The following is a 21,314-nucleotide window of genomic DNA, read 5'->3' as shown; positions in this document are numbered from 1 at the left end:
TTAATACTTGTATTTTAACTTTTAAAAAATTGTCATTTTCTTGTGAAAATTTAATAAATAAAACTTAAGTATGTTTGTCACCATATTTGGCTTCGAAAATTTACAATTTTGCAGCAGTACTTGAAAATTATTGAATTTTCGATCAATTTTTTCATTGCAATCGATAATATTAATTACCGTCCTTGATAGTAAATATTACCATTCTGATAGTAACTGTTGCGAAATTTATTGCAGAAGTTATCATCCAATGATTATTAATTCTATTGAAAAAAATTATAACACTAACTATTTTTGCATTGAAAAACGTTCCAATCATTTTAGATTGGAATTAAAAATTTAGCATACTAAAACACAATTACTTAATTTTCTGAGTGAAGTTATTCATCTCAGAAAATGTTCTTTTTCAGTATATTTATCTACTATCAGTATCACGAATCTCTTTTCCACTTTGATTAGATATAAACAATATTGTAATAGTAATTTTTTTCAAATAAAAAAATCTTTTGTTACTTTGTTTGGGGGTGGTCCGTTTTACCCGCCCGGGACAAAAATTTTCTACGGCAACTGGAAATTTGGTTTAATTGCTCAAAATAGAAAAAAAAATCGACGTTTTCAAATCTACGAAAATTTTACGATTTATTTCTCTTTATTATTTAGATCTACAGAGATCTATAGATCAAAACCAAAATAAGGAAGCGACAAAAATCATAGATCCGAGGTCATCTGTATAGATCTAAATAGATCTTAAGAATAAAAAAAATTACATCCAATGAGATCTTGTTAAGCTAAAATTTTTTTTTTCCAAAGAAATATTTGGCAATTTTAATTATTATTCAAATTTTTTTTCGTAGATCAAATTTATTTTGGCTAAGCGAAGGACGCAGATACATTTTTTTCTAAGAAATAAATGTCTATTTTTTTTTGTTTTTGTTTTTATTTTTAAGTAAAATAAAATATTTACCCATTAGTAGAGTTTGAATTGGAGCTGCCGAATAGGACCGAGAGCAATTAATTTTTATGACCCGGACTCAGGTAGGACGGGGTCATAAAAGGGTACATCCGTGCAGAAGTACGCTGGTATTGGAGTATATACATGAGAAACTGGCTAAATACTAAGAATTTTTATGTATTGACATAAATATTTTTTTTTTGTTACCACGGGGCAAAATGGCTAGTTTTATATTTTTATCAAAAATAATCTTTTTTGTAAAATATTTTCAAGTATTTTTTTTTTTTATGTAAATACAACATTTTTATAATTTAGTGAGGCATAAACAGTCGATCGAAAATCGCGAGTAAAAAAATACGAATATTTCAAAAAAAATTTTATTTGACATTTTTTCGTTTTTTCGGAAAAAAAAAATTTCTATCTACAGTAGAACTACAGAAATTAGATTTACGTAAGTTCTAACAGATCTACGGAGATTGAAATAGATCTCATAATAGCCAGAGTTTTTTTTTTTTCTATGGAAAGATCTACGAAAATTGTAGAAATTCACGAAAATCGTCGGAGATCTCCAGTGACCTCTGTAGCCATGATAAGAAAAAAATTGATTATTATTTCTTGCCGATCTGCGGAGATCTTTTTTTATATAATTGTGTAACTATCGAAGATCTGCTGAGACTTTTTGAGATCACCATAGATCTAAAATCATCGAGTTCGAGATCATTGAAGATCTTTGATATTTTGATAGACGATCGAATAAAATCATTGACGATCTACCGAAATCACCAGAGATCTGAGATCTGTTCCAAATTTGAGATCTTCGTAGATCTTTATGGATCTGAATTGTTTGTTCCCCAGAATTGTTATAAAAAATTTCGGTTGCTAATTTCTTTAAAAAAATCGATTTTTTTTTATCGATCAATAAATTTTTATGATCGACCAGAATAGTGACCGTGCTATTGCATAATCTCCTTCAAAGTGCTGTAGCCTCAGGTCATACTAAATGATAGATTGGTTAATAAGCTTTCAACAACTAAACAGTAAAAACTAAATTATTTTTTATGAAAAAAAATTTGCGCTGAAAATTTTTGAGTGTCCGTTTTACCCTACTTCGTCAAAAATTAAAAACATTTGTAGAACTTTTTCATGAGATTATAATTTTGAATTACATATTCAAAAACATAAAGGGGCAAGTTGGTTCGTAAAAACGAATTTTTTTTATAACCATGACCCATTTCACCTCCAAGTCAGCTTCATCTAATTTCGAATAAACAAAATTTTGATTGCAAACAAATCAAAAACAAAAAACAATTATTTTGTTACTAAAAATTCCACATTCACTGACTGACCATCTTGCCCCACTCATTTCTCCCATCCATAACCAGAAATTTTATAAAAATTTTTTTGCATGACAACCCGGGTCGAAAAATTTGATCTGATTTTAGTCTAACTGGACTGTATTTGGACTACTTGGTCTGTTATTAAACTTCGATAAAAATTTTAATCTGTTTTTGATCTACCCGGACTGAACAATTTGACCTGATTTTAGTCTGATTGGACTATTTGATCTGATTTTGATCTTTTATGAAAATTTTAAGCTGTTTTCGACCTGCTACTTTAAAAAACAAACGCGTTACGAGTAGACTAAATTAGATTAATTCGTGAACTTTAAAAAATTTTAGTTCTGAAAATTTACAAGGACAAAACTAGATTAAATCATGGACTTATAAAATTTTTATTTATGGGCAATATTTATGAAAAAATATTAAGTTGCAGAATTGATTATGTTTTATTTACTATTTATTTACTATTTTTTGTTTAAAAATGTCGGCAGTTAATGAAAATTTGACAGCTTAATTTTTTAGTTGTCTTCATTGAATATTTATATCATTGAATAAAAGTGATAAAACAACTCTTGAAATGTCAAGAATTTTCTCTTATTTACTGGATAAAATTGAAAATATTTTGGCATAAGAAAACATCAAAATTCTTGTGCTACGGAGAAAAATGTTGGCTCGAAATCTACCAATTTTTATTATGCTGTCGACCAAACTTGAAACAGGAAGTAAAGCATCCAAAAAATTACTATGCTCTTATAAAAAATTATTATGCTGCATCAAAATTATTATAATGTATGGAAGTAATTGATATTGAAGCTCATCGATAAGTTTCTCGCGCGTAATAAGTAATGTGATACAGTATAATCATTTTTTGTAAGAGCACGATAATTTTTTGGATGCTTTACTCCCTGTTTCAAGTTTAGTCGACAGCATTGTAAAAATTGGTAGGTTTCGAGCCAACATTTTTCTCTGTGTGACATCTTATTATGGAAGCGCATTAGCATGTTTTAAATACCAAGAAAATTAAAATAAATTAATAAATCTAGATTATTATTATTATTATTATCATTTATATTTATAAAAAGTCCTGTATTTGTCCTTAAAAACAATTGAACACAGACCAATAATTATAATAAAAAAGTCTGTTCTTAGTCTAAACGCGATTTAAAACAGACTAAATATCATACGAAAATAAGTCTGATATTAGCCTGGATAAGGAATAGTACGGGCAAAAACCGATTAAATTCTTATATAAAATAAATACGATTTATAAACTTGAATTAAAGGAAAAATATTTGAATTTATCATTTATTTTAAAACAGATCTAATTTTTTGACCCGGGAAATAATGTCTCATTTTACCCCAGGCGCTCACTAAAATTATGTCCCATTTTGCCCCAGTCTTCTATCCATAAAATCCATTGAACGAGAAATAAATTTTTTCTACATTATCTCTCGGTTCATTTTACCCCGTAGTGATAATTATCAAGTCAAGGTCACAAAAACTGATAATAAAAATTAGAAAAAAATCACAGCCAATCTAAAATAAAAATGATTAATCTCCGTACCAATTTAATGGCGTGTAATTTTTTTATTGGCTGCACTACGTGTCAGATGTTTTCGAAATATCGTTTTGTGCGTCGCACATTATTCGACAATATCTACAAATACTAGCTTAGACATCGCCTATAAAAAGTCTGATGATTGAGTAACGACCCACGCATTCGGCAATTTTACTGAGCTCTAATTGCGCATAAAAACTCCGGCTTTGTCGATAAGTATCAGTAGAGTGTAAAAGTTGTGCTCAAGAAGATCGCTTTAGTGAAGATGATTAAATTTACTGTGATATTGTTCATTTCCGAGATATTAGTTTATTCAGGTACCGATGGAGGAGGTGTGTTCCATTACGGTCCAGATGAACGTACTATTTACGGATGGCAGGTAAATTTGTCAGAGAATGGGACCGTGAAGAGGACTTGCAACGGACTGTTTATTGGACCACAAGTATTTCTTACTTATGCTAGATGTGTTGAGAAGTAAGTCGTTATTTAGATAAGTCATTTAATAGAAAATTCGCGGGACAACAGTTTACAGACAGTGGTCCAAGATTAACATTAATTTAATTAGATTCATAACGCCCACGGTCACAAACGTGATTTTATAAGGATCCCGGATGAGGTCTACGCTCTTATATGATTCTTAAGGGAGTTTTATGTAAGTCTGCCCGGGTCAAAAAATTAGATCTGTTTTAAAATAAATGATAAATTCAAATATTTTTTCTTTAATTCAAGTTTATAAATCGTATTTATTTTATATGGGAATTTAATCTGTTTCTGTTCGTACTATTCCTTATCCAGGCCAATATCAGACCTTACGGCCTAAAAACCTAAACGTATGAATTCAAAGTTTATTTTGTGTTCATATTCGTACACACTGTGAAAAATTCGCGGAGTGAATGCGGATTAAATCCGGAGTGAATGCGGAGTGAATGAATTTTTAATTATTCACTCTCCTCAGAGTGAAATTCACTCCGCAGGGGCGTTTTCGCGGAGTAGATAATTTTTTATTAATTTAATCCCTCCGGAGTGAAATTCACTCCGGAGCGGAGTTTTGAAAATATTATTAATAAAAAATAACTCCACTCAATAAAATCGAAGTAAAAATTCGTGTATTACATTATTGATCAGCTGATGTGCACACACATACACACATACATATGTAGGCACACACGCGCACTCGCAAACACACGCACGCACAAATTTGCACACACGCACAAATTTGCAGACACGCACACATGTGCACACACACCAATTTTCACACATGCACACAAACACCTGCACACACCCAAACACACACATGCACGCAAACACACATACACACACACACACACACACACACACACAAACACACACACACACAGTCACATTGTTTAGCAGTTTAATATAAATTAGTATAAATTTATTTAAGTATTAAAACTCCGGACCGGAGTGAATTGGGAGTGAAATAAAATCCGCGTCACTCCGAGATCACTTCGCCAAAAAGAAACTCCCAATTCACTCCGCATGCGGAGTGATTTTTTTCAAAACTCCGGAACTCCGAGGGGCGGAGTGAATGCGGAGTGAATTCGGATTTAATTTCACTCCGAATTCACTCCGGATTTTTTACAGTGTAGTTAAAAGTACGAAATACTTCTCAGCCGGTCACAATCCGAATCGTTAACGAAGCAATACTTCTGTAACAATCAAATAGATAGTGCCGGTAACAAGAATTTTTTTTCCGTGTAGCAAGGAATTTGTTATAGAAGTTATAGCATGGAATCTATGGGGTGAAATTGATTATGGAATTTATTATTGACTCTATGTCAAAGAATCTATTATGGAATCTGTCGGGTGAAGTGCATCATGGAATATATGGCAAAGAATATGTCATAGAATTTATTAATGCATTAACATAAAATTTTCCTTATCTTGCAGCCTTCAAGCTAATGAATCCATCTCTATTGTCAATACTATATATGACACTCCATCTCTAAGAACGGATCTCACAGTCAAACATGAGAATATATACTTCGGTGAATATGTCAACAAAATTTACAGTCCAACTACTCGACAATTTACATTATTAATAACTGATCAACGAGTCCTTCCTAAATCTAAATATATGGCAAACACATTTGTGAAGTTGGCTGCAGAGCCTTATAATGTCGATTATAAAAAATGTTTCGTACATAAATTAGCTCCTCCAATAATTTCAGAAGTACAATGCGTATTCTCAAATACCACTAATATCAATGATGGGCTATTAGACTGCTATTGTGATGAGCATTATCATGTAAGTATACTATGAAACATAATAATTTATTGAATATCTTGGTGACACCTCCCCCCCCCCCCCGTCCTCTTACGAGATAACAGTTCCCTGTAGTTCTTAGTAAATTTGAACCTGGGCGCCAATTATCCTTATCGTTGTTATAATTATCGCCGTTATTACTTATGATTTTTGCTTAAATTATTCATTACTTTTTCAGATATATGAAGAAACTAGTTTGTTTTGCCACTACAGAAAAACAACTGGAGGGATGGTTCTTGCCGGTTATGTAATAAGTAGAGATGCAGGCCACATGACAGTTGTAAATTTGTCCGGATTAAACATTACGTTAATGTACAACGAGTGGGATTAATGTATGAGTACTGATCACCAATTACGTGTCCTTTGAAAAATATTTGTTGATTCTCATAAAATGTAAATTTATTCAGTAGTAAAAGCCTGATGTTATCTCTTGGAAAATAAAAATTTTCAAAACAAAAAACAGAATTAGTCATTTACGGTCAATGCCGTTGTTCCTTTGGTCAGTAACAATAAAATGGGTAATCTAAACATCGAATGCAATAAGTTTTCGTGCTTCCCCCATCCCTCTCTGCCCTTACTCTAGAAATATATCAATGAAAAGTACTGACAGTTAATGTTCACTGATGAAGAATCCCGTGTATATTACTGATTGGACCAGTCATTAATAACTAGTTGGGTCCGTGGTGGCTCACTGATTGCATTAGTGAATATTCACTGTTCGTTTTAGTGTTTAATTACTGATACAATCAGTTATTGTTTCCTGAAACAATCAATAATTGATGAGTGATGTTATTTCTGTTTGATTACTTATTGTATAAGTATTCACACACTGATTGCATCAGTGATTAGTTAATGATTGTCTTATTTTGTAATTACTCATTGTATCAGTGTTGACTCACTGATTGCATAAGCGATTATTTACTGAAACAATCAGTGATTAATTACTGATTAATTGTATTACTGTTTAATCACTTAGTGTATCAGTATTTACTCACTGATGACATCAGTGATTAATTACTGATTAATTGTATTACTGTATAATCACTTATTGTATCAGTATTTACACACTGATTGCATCAGTGATTAGTTACTGATTGTCTTACTTTGTAATTACTCATGGTATCAGTGTTGACTCACCGATTGCATTAGTGGTTATTCACTGAAACAGTCAGTGATTAATTACTGATTGATTGTATTACTGTCTAACCACTCATTGTATCAGTATTGACTCTCACTGATTGGGTCAGTGATTAACTATTGACTGAAGAATACTTTTGACCGATGAATTTCCATAAAGTAAAATCATCAGAAATTGATTCACACAACAGGTTTCAGATTTTCCTTTATTTTAAAAAATTAACTCTACTGTTTCATAATGATTGGAATAAAAATATATACTCTCAGTACTAATTGACAGACACTTTGGCGCATGATACATTTTTATCATTTTAATGTCATATTCTACTAATGGAACAACCGGTAACAAAATAACAAACCAATAAAAAAGTCATTAGTTGAATTCAATATGATGGAATTTTATTTATCAGCTGCTTGTCTTTATTACTTTTTAAAGTACCTCACACTTATCTATTTACTCATTGCACTGATCACTAACATAGACTGCGAGTCATAGTCAATTATTCTATTAAGATCTACGGAATCACATTGAGTTACTATAGTCCCGTGTTTAACCTCTAAAGTTAATGATAATTATCATCAGAGTATTTAAATTGTAGTGTGAGATAGAGTGGATTGATTTGGTTACGATGATTAAATTGCCGTTACTACTATTGATCATTAAGGTGTTTGTTCATTTGGGTGCAAACGGACTACTCTTTCATTCAGTACTGAACGTACCTGATGAACGTACTCTGTACGGATGGCATCTAGAAGTGTTACGAAACGGAGCATGGATTAATTATTGTCATGGTTTGTTCATCGGGCCAAAAGTATTTCTTACTCATTCAGACTGTGTAAATACGTAAGTATATAAATTATCGAAACTTATCGTAATTCGGATCCGCTAGGGAATTGATTACGTCTAGTAATATCGAGTATAATATCGTTTTCACACGATGGATAAGTTACCATTAATTATATCATTAGTCTCGTTATTTGAGATCACTTTGTAATACTGCTACTTCCACTAGTTTAAGCCCCAAAGTTGAAAAAATTTTAAACTTGCCGCTGGTAAGCACTCCAATGCACCCTGGTGTATACATTCTTCATAACGTTCTTTGAGCTAGCTAAAGGTACATTTTATTGTAATAAATCTAAGAAAATCATTAATAGTATATTACGCACCTAGGGAGGAAAGTAGGTTATTCCAACCCACGTGTATACACCAGGGTACGTGGGAGTGCTTACCCGCGGCAAGTTTGAAATTTTTACTTTGACCTTTGTGGCTTGAACTAGTGAAAGTAGGGGTACTACAATGTAATCATCTTGAACGAAACTCTCATATAATTGTAATCGAACGTCATTTGCAGGTCAGTTCGTTTGATTATCAATTATGATATAAGTATTCAAGGTGTGTACTTATGGGTTGTCGTGAAATTATTAACCTGTTTTTTTTGCTTGACAGAATTTATAAGAACGATTCAATTAATGTAGTTAATCGTTCATTTAAATCTCCATCGCTAAAAACGAAACTCACAGTTAACCACAAAAATATATATTTTGGCGAATATATGAGCAGAAATTACAGTAAATCTGATCGACAATTTGCATTAGTAATAACTAATGAACAAGTCCTTCCTAAATCAAATTACATTGGAAAGTGGTTTGTAAAAGTGGCTTCAGACATCACGCATATCGACTACAAAAAATGTTTTATGCCAAAATTAAATCCTCCGATAATTATGAACGTACCTTGCAAATTGTCAAGCTCAGCTGTTCTTCACAAGAAATCTTTCAAGTGCTCTTATGACAAGCGTTATGATGTAAGTATGCAGCAACATATAATTTTATGTAAAATGTGCTCAAAATAAATGCCATTATATTCTTGTAAGGTTCCTATGTAAGATTTATAGGAAACTTTATTAGATTTTAAATGTTCTCTAAAAAAACTATATGCATGATGATGCGAGCGAATTTCTGTGAGTATCTTTAAGAATTCTTGAGAAGATCATATAGGATTTCCGGAAAATTTTATAGAATTTTTCTACGAAACTTACAAGATTTTTATAAGAATTTTACAAGATTTCTATAAAAATTTTACAAGATTCCTGTAAGAATCTTATGAAATCTCTGCGAGAATCTTATACGTATTCTGTAAGCATTTTGTTGGATTCCTGTTAGGATCTTACGAGGATTCTGTAAGAATCTTATAAGATTTCTGTGAGAATCTGGAAACGTTACTGTCAGAATCTTACAAGATTTCTGTGAAAATCTTAAAAGCCACCTCTAAGAATTTTATAGGCTTTCTGTTAAAATCTTATAAAATCTCTGTAAGAATCCTACAAGATTTACTTGAGAATCTTATAGGATTTCTGTAAGATTTTTATAAAATTTATGTATCAATCTTATCGAAATCCTGTATAAAGTTCGAAAGATTTCTGATTAAATCTTACAAGATTTATGCAGGAATCTTATAAAATTTCTATAAGAATCTTATAGGATTGATGTAAGAAGTTTCCAAGATTTCTGTTAGAATCTTATAAAATTTGCGTAAGAAATTAACAAATTGTCTTTAAGAATCTTACAAGATTTCTATAAGAATCCTTCAAGATTTACCTGAGTATCTTATAGAATATGTCTAAGATTCTTATAAAATTTCTATCTCAATCTTATAGAAATCCTGTAGGATGCTCGAAAGATTTCTGATTAAATCTTACAAGATTTCTGTAGGATTCTTATTCAATTTCTGTAAGAATATTGTAGGATTTATGCAAGAATTTTCCGAAATTCCTGTTAGAATCTTATAAAATTTCCGTGAGAAACTAACAAAATGTCTGTAAGAATCTTACAAGATTTCTATAAGAATCCTACAAGATTTACCTCATTATCTTATAGCATATCTGTAAGAATCTTATAAAATTTCTGTATCAATCATATAGAAATCCTGTATGATGTTCGAAAGATTTTTGATTAAATCTTACAAGATTTCAGTAGGAATCTTATTAAATTTCTGTAAGAATCTCACAGGATTTATGTATGGATTTTCCGAGATTCCTGTTAAAATCTTTTTAATTTCTGTAAGAAACTGACAAAAAGTCTGTAAGAATCTTACAAGATTTACCTGAAGATTTTATAGATTTTCTGTAAGAAACTTATCAAATTTCTGTATCAATCTCATAGAACTCTTGTATGATGTTCGAAAGAATTCTGATTAAATCTTACAAGATTTATGTAGGAATCTTATTAAATATTTGTAAGAATCTTAGAGGATTTATGTAAAAATTTTCCGAGATTTCTGTTAGAATCTTATAAAATTTCCGTGAGAAACTAACAAAATGTCTGAAAGAATCTTGAAAGATTTCTACAAGAATCCTATAAGATTTACCTGAGATAAGTTACAATAATAATAATTATTATTTTAAAATAATTAAACTTTTTCTGTACAGATGTGGCAAGAAAACAGTTTGTTTTGTCGTTACAAAAAATCCACTCAATCAATAGTTCTCGTCGGATTCGCAGAAAACGAAAACAATGATTACGAAAATAAAACAATTGTAAATTTGTCAGGCTTAGATATTGTATTGCTGAACAATGACTACGAAAAATATAACAACAATCGTAAAGTTAAAAAATTTCACTGATGTAAGAACTCAAAAAATAAAAATCTTCGAAGAAATCTGTAATTTATTCATTTAAAAAATTTTTTTCTCCCCAGAATATTTTCCCATAGTTCCTTTCAATATATTTAATAACGACTAGAAGTGTGCGAAAAATTCAAAAACCCTTGAATAAGTCAAATATTTATTTTGATTCTGAAAATCTAAAAAAATTTTTTTTTTACGAAAAAACATTCGTTTTCAAAAAGTAATTTTCTAAATTACGTTAAATTCACAAAACTAAATTATGAAAGAAAAAAAAATTTGCGGTAGGGGGAGGGAAGGTCGTCGTGCCTCAGGTATTTGATATTTTTTATTATTCTAAAATGTGAAATTATTCAGCGATAACAAAAAAAAGTTCATTTTTTTTCAAATTTTTCAGGGGGTCGGTAGTGCCCCAAAATTTGCTCTCCTTATTTTGAAGTCACGCAATTCAAAAAAATATTTTTTCTAACAATTTTTTTTTTAATATTCATCGTCATTAGATTTTGTTGCTTAGTAATTAAAAAAAATGACAATGAATAATTCTTCCTGTGATGGTTTACTTCCTTTTTTTCCGCTAATAGAATAATCTTTTATAGATAAGTCTAAAATTACTACTTCCAGATAAAAACAATATTTCACATAGTGAACGCTGGAATAAAAATGCCGCGCCGTGCCAATAGATGGCGCCATGTCCTAAGTATCAAGAAGCACATGAGGAAAATTGAATAGAACATTCAATGCTTTCTAAAGTGATTATGAACTTGAATTATTAAAATCTAGACTAGACATCTGTTGAAAACTTGCATTCCTAAAATCGGGCAGATACTGGCCATTTCTTTTTTTGTTCAGAATTTTGAATTTTTTTGCGGGGAAATAATCATAATCTAACGCGATCTAATTCATTTCCCTTCTTTTAGCTTTTTTTTTTAATATTAAATATTCATATAGACTTCATGCCGATTTTCAAGCAACTGAGATCAATAATATTTTTAAATCTTTAGAGGGTAACCATGAAAATCCAAAGTTCATAACCTTATGAAAAAAATTTAGAAAAAAAACATATGTTAAAATATAAGAAATGTATATATTAAATATCCATAGCTAACTTTTGGCCGATTTTTGTATATATTTTAAATATAGTTTAAATACATTAAAAATATATCTTAGAATATATAAAAAATATATGTATGAAAATGAAAAGAAAATATATTAAATATATATATACACAACTATAAAAAATATATATCGGCATGATGATATCAAACAATAAAAATGGATATGTAATATATATTTATACATGTATTTGTTATATCTTGTAAGATATTTTAAACATATTTAAATTATATTAATTTAGTCAAAGTATAATCAAAGTACGTTCGTCAAAGAAATATCAAATATTTACGAACATCCGCCAAAAGTTAGCTATTAAAAATTTATTTTTTATACATATTTAATATATATTTATATATATTTCTCATGTATTTTTGATATATCTTTTTTATTCTAAAAATATATATTTTTTATATTTAAAATATATTTTTTTATAAATTTTTTTTCATGGAGAAGTATAGAGACTAGATTATTATTATTGTTGTTGCTCTGGGCGTTGTTTCGTTGTTGTTGATGGCATTTTTGTTTTGGTCACCATTATAATCTTGTTGTTGCTCTTGTCGCAGTAATTGTTGACTATATTGTTGTTGTTTTTGTTGCTCTTGTTGTTATTGTTAAATTTATTGTAGTTGTGTTTGTTCTTGTTGTTGTGACGATTGTTGCTCATGTTGATGTTATTTTTGATTGTTTTGTTATTTTTTTTTATTCTTGAAGTTTGTCTTGTCACTATAATTGTCGTTGTTGTTGCTTTTATTATTGTTATTGTTGACTTTATTGTTGTTGCACGTGATTTCGTAGCTGCTTGTCTTCTTTTTATTGTTAACTATATTGTTGTTGTTCTTGTTGTGAGAGGATTTTCTAGTTATTGCTATTTTTCTTGTTGTTGTTGTTGTTGTTGTTGTTGTTGTTGTTGTTGTTGTTGTTGTTGTTGTTGTTGTTGTTGTTGTTGTTGTTGTTGTTGTTGTTGTTGTTGTTGTTGTTGTTGTTGTTGTTGTTGTTGTTGTTGTTGTTGTTGTTGTTGTTGTTGTTGTTGTTGTTGTTGTTGTTGTTGTTGTTGTTGTTGTTGTTGTTGTTGTTGTTGTTGTTGTTGTTGTTGTTGTTGTTGTTGTTGTTGTTGTTGTTGTTGTTGTTGTTGTTGTTGTTGTTGTTGTTGTTGTTGTTGTTGTTGTTGTTGTTGTTGTTGTTGTTGTTGTTGTTGTTGTTGTTGTTGTTGTTGTTGTTGTTGTTGTTGTTGTTGTTGTTGTTGTTGTTGTTGTTGTTGTTGTTGTTGTTGTTGTTGTTGTTGTTGTTGTTGTTGTTGTTGTTGTTGTTGTTGTTGTTGTTGTTGTTGTTGTTGTTGTTGTTGTTGTTGTTGTTGTTGTTGTTGTTGTTGTTGTTGTTGTTGTTGTTGTTGTTGTTGTTGTTGTTGTTGTTGTTGTTGTTGTTGTTGTTGTTGTTGTTGTTGTTGTTGTTGTTGTTGTTGTTGTTGTTGTTGTTGTTGTTGTTGTTGTTGTTGTTGTTGTTGTTGTTGTTGTTGTTGTTGTTGTTGTTGTTGTTGTTGTTGTTGTTGTTGTTGTTGTTGTTGTTGTTGTTGTTGTTGTTGTTGTTGTTGTTGTTGTTGTTGTTGTTGTTGTTGTTGTTGTTGTTGTTGTTGTTGTTGTTGTTGTTGTTGTTGTTGTTGTTGTTGTTGTTGTTGTTGTTGTTGTTGTTGTTGTTGTTGTTGTTGTTGTTGTTGTTGTTGTTGTTGTTGTTGTTGTTGTTGTTGTTGTTGTTGTTGTTGTTGTTGTTGTTGTTGTTGTTGTTGTTGTTGTTGTTGTTGTTGTTGTTGTTGTTGTTGTTGTTGTTGTTGTTGTTGTTGTTGTTGTTGTTGTTGTTGTTGTTGTTGTTGTTGTTGTTGTTGTTGTTGTTGTTGTTGTTGTTGTTGTTGTTGTTGTTGTTGTTGTTGTTGTTGTTGTTGTTGTTGTTGTTGTTGTTGTTGTTGTTGTTGTTGTTGTTGTTGTTGTTGTTGTTGTTGTTGTTGTTGTTGTTGTTGTTGTTGTTGTTGTTGTTGTTGTTGTTGTTGTTGTTGTTGTTGTTGTTGTTGTTGTTGTTGTTGTTGTTGTTGTTGTTGTTGTTGTTGTTGTTGTTGTTGTTGTTGTTGTTGTTGTTGTTGTTGTTGTTGTTGTTGTTGTTGTTGTTGTTGTTGTTGTTGTTGTTGTTGTTGTTGTTGTTGTTGTTGTTGTTGTTGTTGTTGTTGTTGTTGTTGTTGTTGTTGTTGTTGTTGTTGTTGTTGTTGTTGTTGTTGTTGTTGTTGTTGTTGTTGTTGTTGTTGTTGTTGTTGTTGTTGTTGTTGTTGTTGTTGTTGTTGTTGTTGTTGTTGTTGTTGTTGTTGTTGTTGTTGTTGTTGTTGTTGTTGTTGTTGTTGTTGTTGTTGTTGTTGTTGTTGTTGTTGTTGTTGTTGTTGTTGTTGTTGTTGTTGTTGTTGTTGTTGTTGTTGTTGTTGTTGTTGTTGTTGTTGTTGTTGTTGTTGTTGTTGTTGTTTCTATTGTTGTTGTTGTTGTTGTTGTTGTTGTTGTTGTTGTTGTTGTTGTTGTTGTTGTTGTTGTTGTTGTTGTTGTTGTTGTTGTTGTTGTTGTTGTTGTTGTTGTTGTTGTTGTTGTTGTTTCTATTGTTGCTGTTTTTGTTGAGGTTTTTGTAGTTGTTATTGTTATTTTTCTTGTTATTGATCTCGTTCTTGTTATTGTTGCCTATATTGTTGTTATCGTTGTTCTTATTGTAGCTCTTGTTGTTGTTATTGTTTTTGTTGTTGTTACTGTTATATTTCTTTTTCTTGTCATTAATAGATTTACGTGTTTTTTTGTTGCTTATGTTTTTGTTATAGTTGACTATATTGTCGTTGACCTTTCTTATTGTTTTTTTGTTATTATTCTTGTTGTTGATGTTGTTAATTTTTCTGTTTCTGTAATTTTTTGTGTCCATCTCTTACTTTAATTAATAACTTCACACATTCCCGTACCCTTTCGAAATATCTTCAATAATCGATCCTAAATTTTTCAGAGCCCAGTCGATATTTCCATAAACTACCTCTCATCTAAAATAAAAATCTAAACCTTCCTTTTCCTTACCCAATAAAACCGTGACATTTACAAACATCATCACATACCCACAGTGAAAGTATCGATAAAAATCAATTCTGACAGCCATCGAAATACGTCTAATAGTAAATATTCAAACAAAAACATCTGACATGACAGCTCTGAAATTCTCATGATAAATTATTTATATAAAAAATAATAATAAATATGATAATAATATTCAATAAACCAATTATCAGTCTATTTATATAAATTAATGAACAAACAATAACCACAATATTAATTAGTCACGGTAATAATAACTATTGATTATCGGAGCGTACATAAATTATTTAATGTACACTAGTATGCATATATGTCTACATCCCAGTATATATATATAGTGACTGGTTTGTGGTATTTACCTCGTGCATTACATTAGGTGTATAATGTATTGCTCATCTGCATAGTACATGAGGCGTGTGACAGACGGCAGCCAGCTCACGCTTAGCTGCATCTGCTTCTGCTCATCTTTACTCCCATCCAGGATACCAGCCACTGCTCCACTCGGCTTTGCTCTGACAACTTTCACCTTCTTTGTCATATTTTTTGTCCACAATACGCTTAATGCTTGATACCTTCCCTAATTTCACTTCTTCCATTATCTCCACGACAACACGACATTTTCTTTGTTATTATTATTTTTATTATTATTTCTGATAATAAACTGTCCGTTTTATTATATAAGAAAGGATAAATTTCTCTTCAAGAATATTTTGAGGAAATTTATTGTTTATTTATTTATATTTTGGGTATTATAAAGGTAGGAACAGTTTCAAGTATTTATTGAACGGAAGTTAATCAGGAGTCCTTAAAAAATATTTTGTTATTTTTTTTTTTTTGATAACTTTCTAGCTTTTGACGATGGGAAAATTTTATATTTAAAATCGAATTTTATTTTTATTCAATTTTTGTTTCTGCGACAAAATAAGATGCGACTTTTGTCGTAGGTACTTGAAGTAAACCGGATTACTATATAATTGGGATAAAAAATTTATTTTTGGTTAAAAGAAAAAAAATTCATTACTATCGTGGCTCATTTTACCCCAAAGTTAGCTTTTTCTAGTTTGAAATATAATTCAGATAATAAATATTAAAAAAAAAAAAAAATTCAAATCAAATTTTCAATTTCCCTCATTGTCTAGACTAATCAAACTCATCCCGTATTCTACAACCGTACTTGGAAATTTTTGAAAAAAAAAAGTTTTGAAAATAGTGTTTCTCTATGCCCTGGAACAACAACACCAACAACAACAAAATCCAGAACAATAACAATAATAATATCCCACAGAAGAACAGGAGCTATAACAATAATAATAATAATAATAATAATAATAATAATAATAATAATAATAATAATAATAATAATAATAATAATTGCAATAACAACTTCAACAACAGCAAAAACAATAACAACAACGACCACAAAGACTACAACAAAAACGATAACAACAGCAATGGCAATAACAACAACTACCACAAAGACTACAACAAAAACGATAACAACAGCAATGGCAATAACAACAACAATTACAACGACAGCAAGAACAATAGCAGCAAAAACAATTACTTCAAAAGCAATACGTATCTAGGATAAGAACAAAGACACCAGCAAGAACATCAACAACAACAACAACATCTAAAACAACAACAACAACATGTAGAACAACAACAACAATATCCCACAGAAGAACAGAAACTGCAACAATAATTACAATAATTTCAGTAACAACAATGACAATAAAAACTACAACAATAGCAATGGCAATAACAACAACAATAACAACATCAAATACAACAATCACAACAATAACAACAAGAGCAATATCTAGAATAAGAACAAAGACACCAGCAAGAACAACAATAAGAACAACAACAACAACAACAACAACAGCAGCAGCAAAAACAATAACAACAAATGTAATATCTAAAACAACAACAAAAACACCAACAAAAACAACAACAGCAACAAAATATAGAACAACAACAACAATATTATCCCACAGGAGAACAAGAACTACAACATTAATAACAATAATGCAATAAAGTCAACAACAGAAAAAACAACAACAACAACAACAACAGCAGCAGAAAAATCAATAACAACAAAAACAATACCTAGAATTAGAACAAAGACACCGGCAAGAACAACAACAACAACAACAACAACAACAACAACAACAGAAAAGCAGCCAAAACAATAACAACAAAAATAATATCTAGAACAAGAACAAAAACAACAACATCTAGAACAATATCAACAACAATAATATCCCACAAAAGAACTGGAACTACAACATTAATAACAATAATGCAATAAATTCAACAACAGCAAAAACAATAACAACATCGACAACAAGAACTACAACAACAACAACAGTAACAACAACAGCAGCAGCAGCATAAACAATAACAACAAAAACAATATCTAGAATAAGAACATCAACGACAACAACAACAGCAGCAGCCAAAACAATAACAACAACAACAATATCTAGAACAATAACAAAAACACCAACGAGAACAACAACATCAACAATCTTAGCAAGGACGGCAGAATGAACAATAACAACTGCAACTACAGCCATGAAAAAAAAAAAATATATATATATATATATATATTAATCAATAAACCATAATTAAACTAATTTATCGTACAAGAACCCCAAGATCAATATTGTCCCACATAATCTTTAATTAAATAAAACAATAAAACCCTGAAGTGAACCGGTAATCTAAATTTTCCAATTACGTAAACCCAATTCCTGATTTGATTGAATAATCATTAAACTCGTGACAGGAATATCTATCTCTCTGACAACGCGTCACAGGAATTCAATCACCTGTGTACCTGTTGAAAACCCGCTAGCTTGCTATCTCCAATCTCTCCACGTAACATGATTTGTTGATTACTTTTACATACATACATTTCAATTCACTTTACTCTCTATCATCAATTGACATAGTTTGTTATTTGTCATTTTATCACTTCTCTAATTAAATTCAATTAAATTAAGTCTAATCCCAAGTATCTAATGTTATAAATAAACTTGACCCAATGATTTTTTATCTTTTCACATTTTATTTTTAATGATCCGAGGATCATTAAAAATCGGGTATGGTAACCCTATATTGCTTGGGACCATGGAATCTAAATTCCGAATCTTTAAATTTTAAATACATTTTTTTTTTTCACAATAGATCCAATAGCACAATAGTCTTTGGAGAAAAGGTCTTTGTAAAGGAATTTTTAAATTGCTCTTGAAATTCTAGAATTACATCCACGATCCTGACTATCATCTATTTTATTATTATTATTATTTGTTTATTTATTTTACAAATACACTTGAGACAGAGGAAAATGGGGTAAATTAATTCCTCGGGGGTAAGATGGCCTGCAGTAAATTTTCTGAATTTATTACCATATTATGATTTTGAATGAATGTTCAAAAAATTTCTTGTACACAATTTTTAGTGGCCCAAATTACCCCTACGACCCCGGATGAAAAAACTATATGTGAAAACATATATGATAGAATATATGAATATTATAATGTGATATATTGTATAATATATAAAATCATATTTAGATTTTTGCCGTATTAATATATGATAATTTATTGAAAAAAAATATATTGCTACAATATATTACCAATACATTTATCAATATATGACTTTCTTATGTATGTTTTACATATATATTTTAATATATCTTTTTTATATTGATATATTATATTGAAAGTAGTATATTAATTAATATATAGTATTTTTTACATTTTTTATATATGTTTTCCAATATATTGCAAAATATATGGTTTCCAAAATATTGTAAAATATATGGCACTTTTTTTATTTTTCTTAGGTTATTGCCAGTAAATATAAGGTCATTGAAAAGAAGGAGAAAAAATAATAAATTTGACTTTTTTTTGTGGAATTGTGTAGAGATTGAAAAAGTATATTAAAAAATAAAATTTTCAATATATTGCGAAAAATATAAGTTTTGATATACTGGAAAAATATAATTCCAATATACCGCTAACCATATATTTAAACATATAAATTCTTTCATATATAATCAATTATATACACGGAAAAAAAATTCACGGATTTTTTACGATTTAACTATCGTAATTTTCATTATATAGTATTGTAACGCTGGACTATAAGTTTTCAATAATAATTTTTACAATAGACTATCGTAATTTTTATTTTATAATTTATACTACTACCTGAAAGAAAAAATCAGATACTATAGAGTAAATTATACAATTTGCGTCAACATAAATTCTAATACAACTATCGTAAAATGAATGAGTCGGTAATGTAGAATTTCTTTAAATATAAAATAATAATTAGAAGTCAATGGAGTAAAATATATTTTCTTAAGAAAGTAGAACTTATAATTAATAGAAAAGAAAAATTTATCATTTGGAATTTTTTTTTTTTTTTAACAGTTAAATTAAGAAGGAAAATACAATCTCGAAATAAAAATAAAACATGTTGAAGTAGTAATAATAAAATATTTATTTAATATTTTTTCAAATATATTTTTTTGGTGTATATAAAATTTAGTATTAATTATTTTAACTTTATAAGTTATAATATTACATCAGATTCCAAAAGTATTATAATTTTTTCCTTTTGAATAAATAACTCATTTCTTTGTATTCAAAATACGCACATGTAGAAAATTTAAAAAAACCATAGGTGCAATTTTTTCGAATACTTTTTTTCTATAATTTATCATTTGTAAAAAAATCCAAAAATTATTAGGCGTCTGCTAACTTCAGTATCCATAAAGAAACTTTAAATGTCCATAATTTGAGGTTATTGTCGACAAATGAAGAATATCCTGTAACAAAATTAGGAGAATTGAATTTATTAGAAAAAATAAATTTTCATTCATTTAGAATCATTTATCCTATGACCACATAATACTACTAAATTGTTTATAAAAATAAACTTCATGTCCAGATAAATAATTTTAAAACGAACGATATACCCACAGAATATTCAGTTTAATAAAAATTAAATAGTATAAATTATACTTACACTACCAAATTATTATATTCCAGAATCTATGTAGGTTTGTTATGAAGAAAGCACAGTTTTTTTTTTAAATTTCTTATTTACAATTGTCCGAAAAACGTCATGAAAAATAACCTCTATTTCTGCACTACACTGTGGATAAAGATGAACTGATTTATAAATATATATAGTTGAACCACAAATAATACAGACAAAGTAGATGTCATCATTTGTATATATATATATATATATATATACTCACACAAGCATCACATCATGGTATTGTGACATTTGTCTTTCATACGGAAACGCTTCAGATGGCATATACTATACCATGTCAAAAAATTTACAATTCAACTATCGTAATTTTTGTGACTTGTATTGTAAAAACATAGAGGCAGCACTGTAAATTAAGAGGAAGAATAAAAGAATAAATATTATAATTAAATCTCATTTTTTATTCTTTTACTATTTACGATAGTAACATTGTAATATTTCTTATTGAATTTTATACAACAAGCTCTTAATAAAATTACGATAGTGAATAGTAAAAAATCTTTTACAAACTGTAAATTTTCGTATCATATATTTGAAAGTTACAGATAATAAAAGTATAGTCCAGGATTACGATAGTAATATTGGAATTTTTCGTCGAATTTTTTTTCCGTGTAGAGACCATATACCACTAATTATATGAGTCAAAATATATGGATATATATATCAAGTTTATTATATTATACTTATAAATTATATATATACCATCCATATATGACAAGAATATATTGAGCATTATATGAGATATATATAGAAAAATACAAAACATTATATACAAGTAAATATATTATTATAAATATATAATCCAATATATGTAAAAAACATACATTTTTCAATATAGATATTTTTGCCGCTATATATTTATCACATATTCACCATATATATTTTTTCATATTTTTAACAATATATAGCTTTTCCATGCGGGCCATATCACCCTTATGTCAATTTTCAATAAAATTTGGGAGATGTATTTCACCCTATAAAGTTTTAATCTACATAAAATTTTCTAAGTCTTCCCCTTTCCCCTCATGGTAAATTATATTTATTAATAGACGCATCATTTATGTAGAATATATTAGTTGAAGCATTTGCATATATCAATATCATAAATTTATTACATTGAAAGGCATTTAGTA

At 29.1% G+C, this 21,314-nt stretch overlaps 3 protein-coding genes and 1 long non-coding RNA gene across 4 annotated transcripts; 2 read left to right on the top strand and 2 right to left on the bottom strand.

Moving 5' to 3' along the window:
• Window positions 1-4,084: 4,084 nt before the first annotated feature.
• Window positions 4,085-6,485, top strand: LOC130674917 (uncharacterized). Its single transcript, XM_057480370.1, has 3 exons — window positions 4,085-4,321; window positions 5,759-6,116; window positions 6,313-6,485. Exons 1-3 carry the CDS (start codon window positions 4,113-4,115, stop codon window positions 6,463-6,465), a joined length of 720 nt encoding a protein of 239 aa, XP_057336353.1. The 5' UTR covers window positions 4,085-4,112; the 3' UTR covers window positions 6,466-6,485.
• A 1,377-nt stretch (window positions 6,486-7,862) lies between these two features.
• LOC130674230 (uncharacterized) lies at window positions 7,863-12,323 on the top strand. Its single transcript, XM_057479499.1, has 4 exons — window positions 7,863-8,115; window positions 8,719-9,076; window positions 10,700-10,807; window positions 12,249-12,323. Exons 1-4 carry the CDS (start codon window positions 7,901-7,903, stop codon window positions 12,321-12,323), a joined length of 756 nt encoding a protein of 251 aa, XP_057335482.1. The 5' UTR covers window positions 7,863-7,900.
• Window positions 12,324-12,696: 373 nt separating this feature from the next.
• LOC130674229 (GATA zinc finger domain-containing protein 10-like) lies at window positions 12,697-13,786 on the bottom strand (the record flags this gene model as incomplete). Its single annotated transcript, XM_057479498.1, is given in 5 exon segments — window positions 12,697-12,867; window positions 12,870-13,285; window positions 13,288-13,408; window positions 13,410-13,648; window positions 13,651-13,786. Coding segments are annotated over 5 exon segments (1,083 nt in total), but the record flags the coding sequence as incomplete, so codon positions are not given.
• Window positions 13,787-19,629: 5,843 nt separating this feature from the next.
• LOC130674301 (uncharacterized) lies at window positions 19,630-20,498 on the bottom strand. Its single transcript, XR_008991017.1, has 3 exons — window positions 20,387-20,498; window positions 20,149-20,277; window positions 19,630-19,948 (listed from the first exon to the last, which is right to left on the bottom strand). It is a non-coding gene; the product is annotated as an uncharacterized LOC130674301 (long non-coding RNA).
• Between the last annotated feature and the right edge of the window lie 816 nt (window positions 20,499-21,314).

The sequence above is a fragment of the Microplitis mediator genome, chromosome 9, assembly GCF_029852145.1.
Source record: "Microplitis mediator isolate UGA2020A chromosome 9, iyMicMedi2.1, whole genome shotgun sequence".
NCBI classification, from domain to species: domain Eukaryota; kingdom Metazoa; phylum Arthropoda; class Insecta; order Hymenoptera; family Braconidae; genus Microplitis; species Microplitis mediator.
This window is presented reverse-complemented; position numbering and strand designations above follow the sequence as displayed.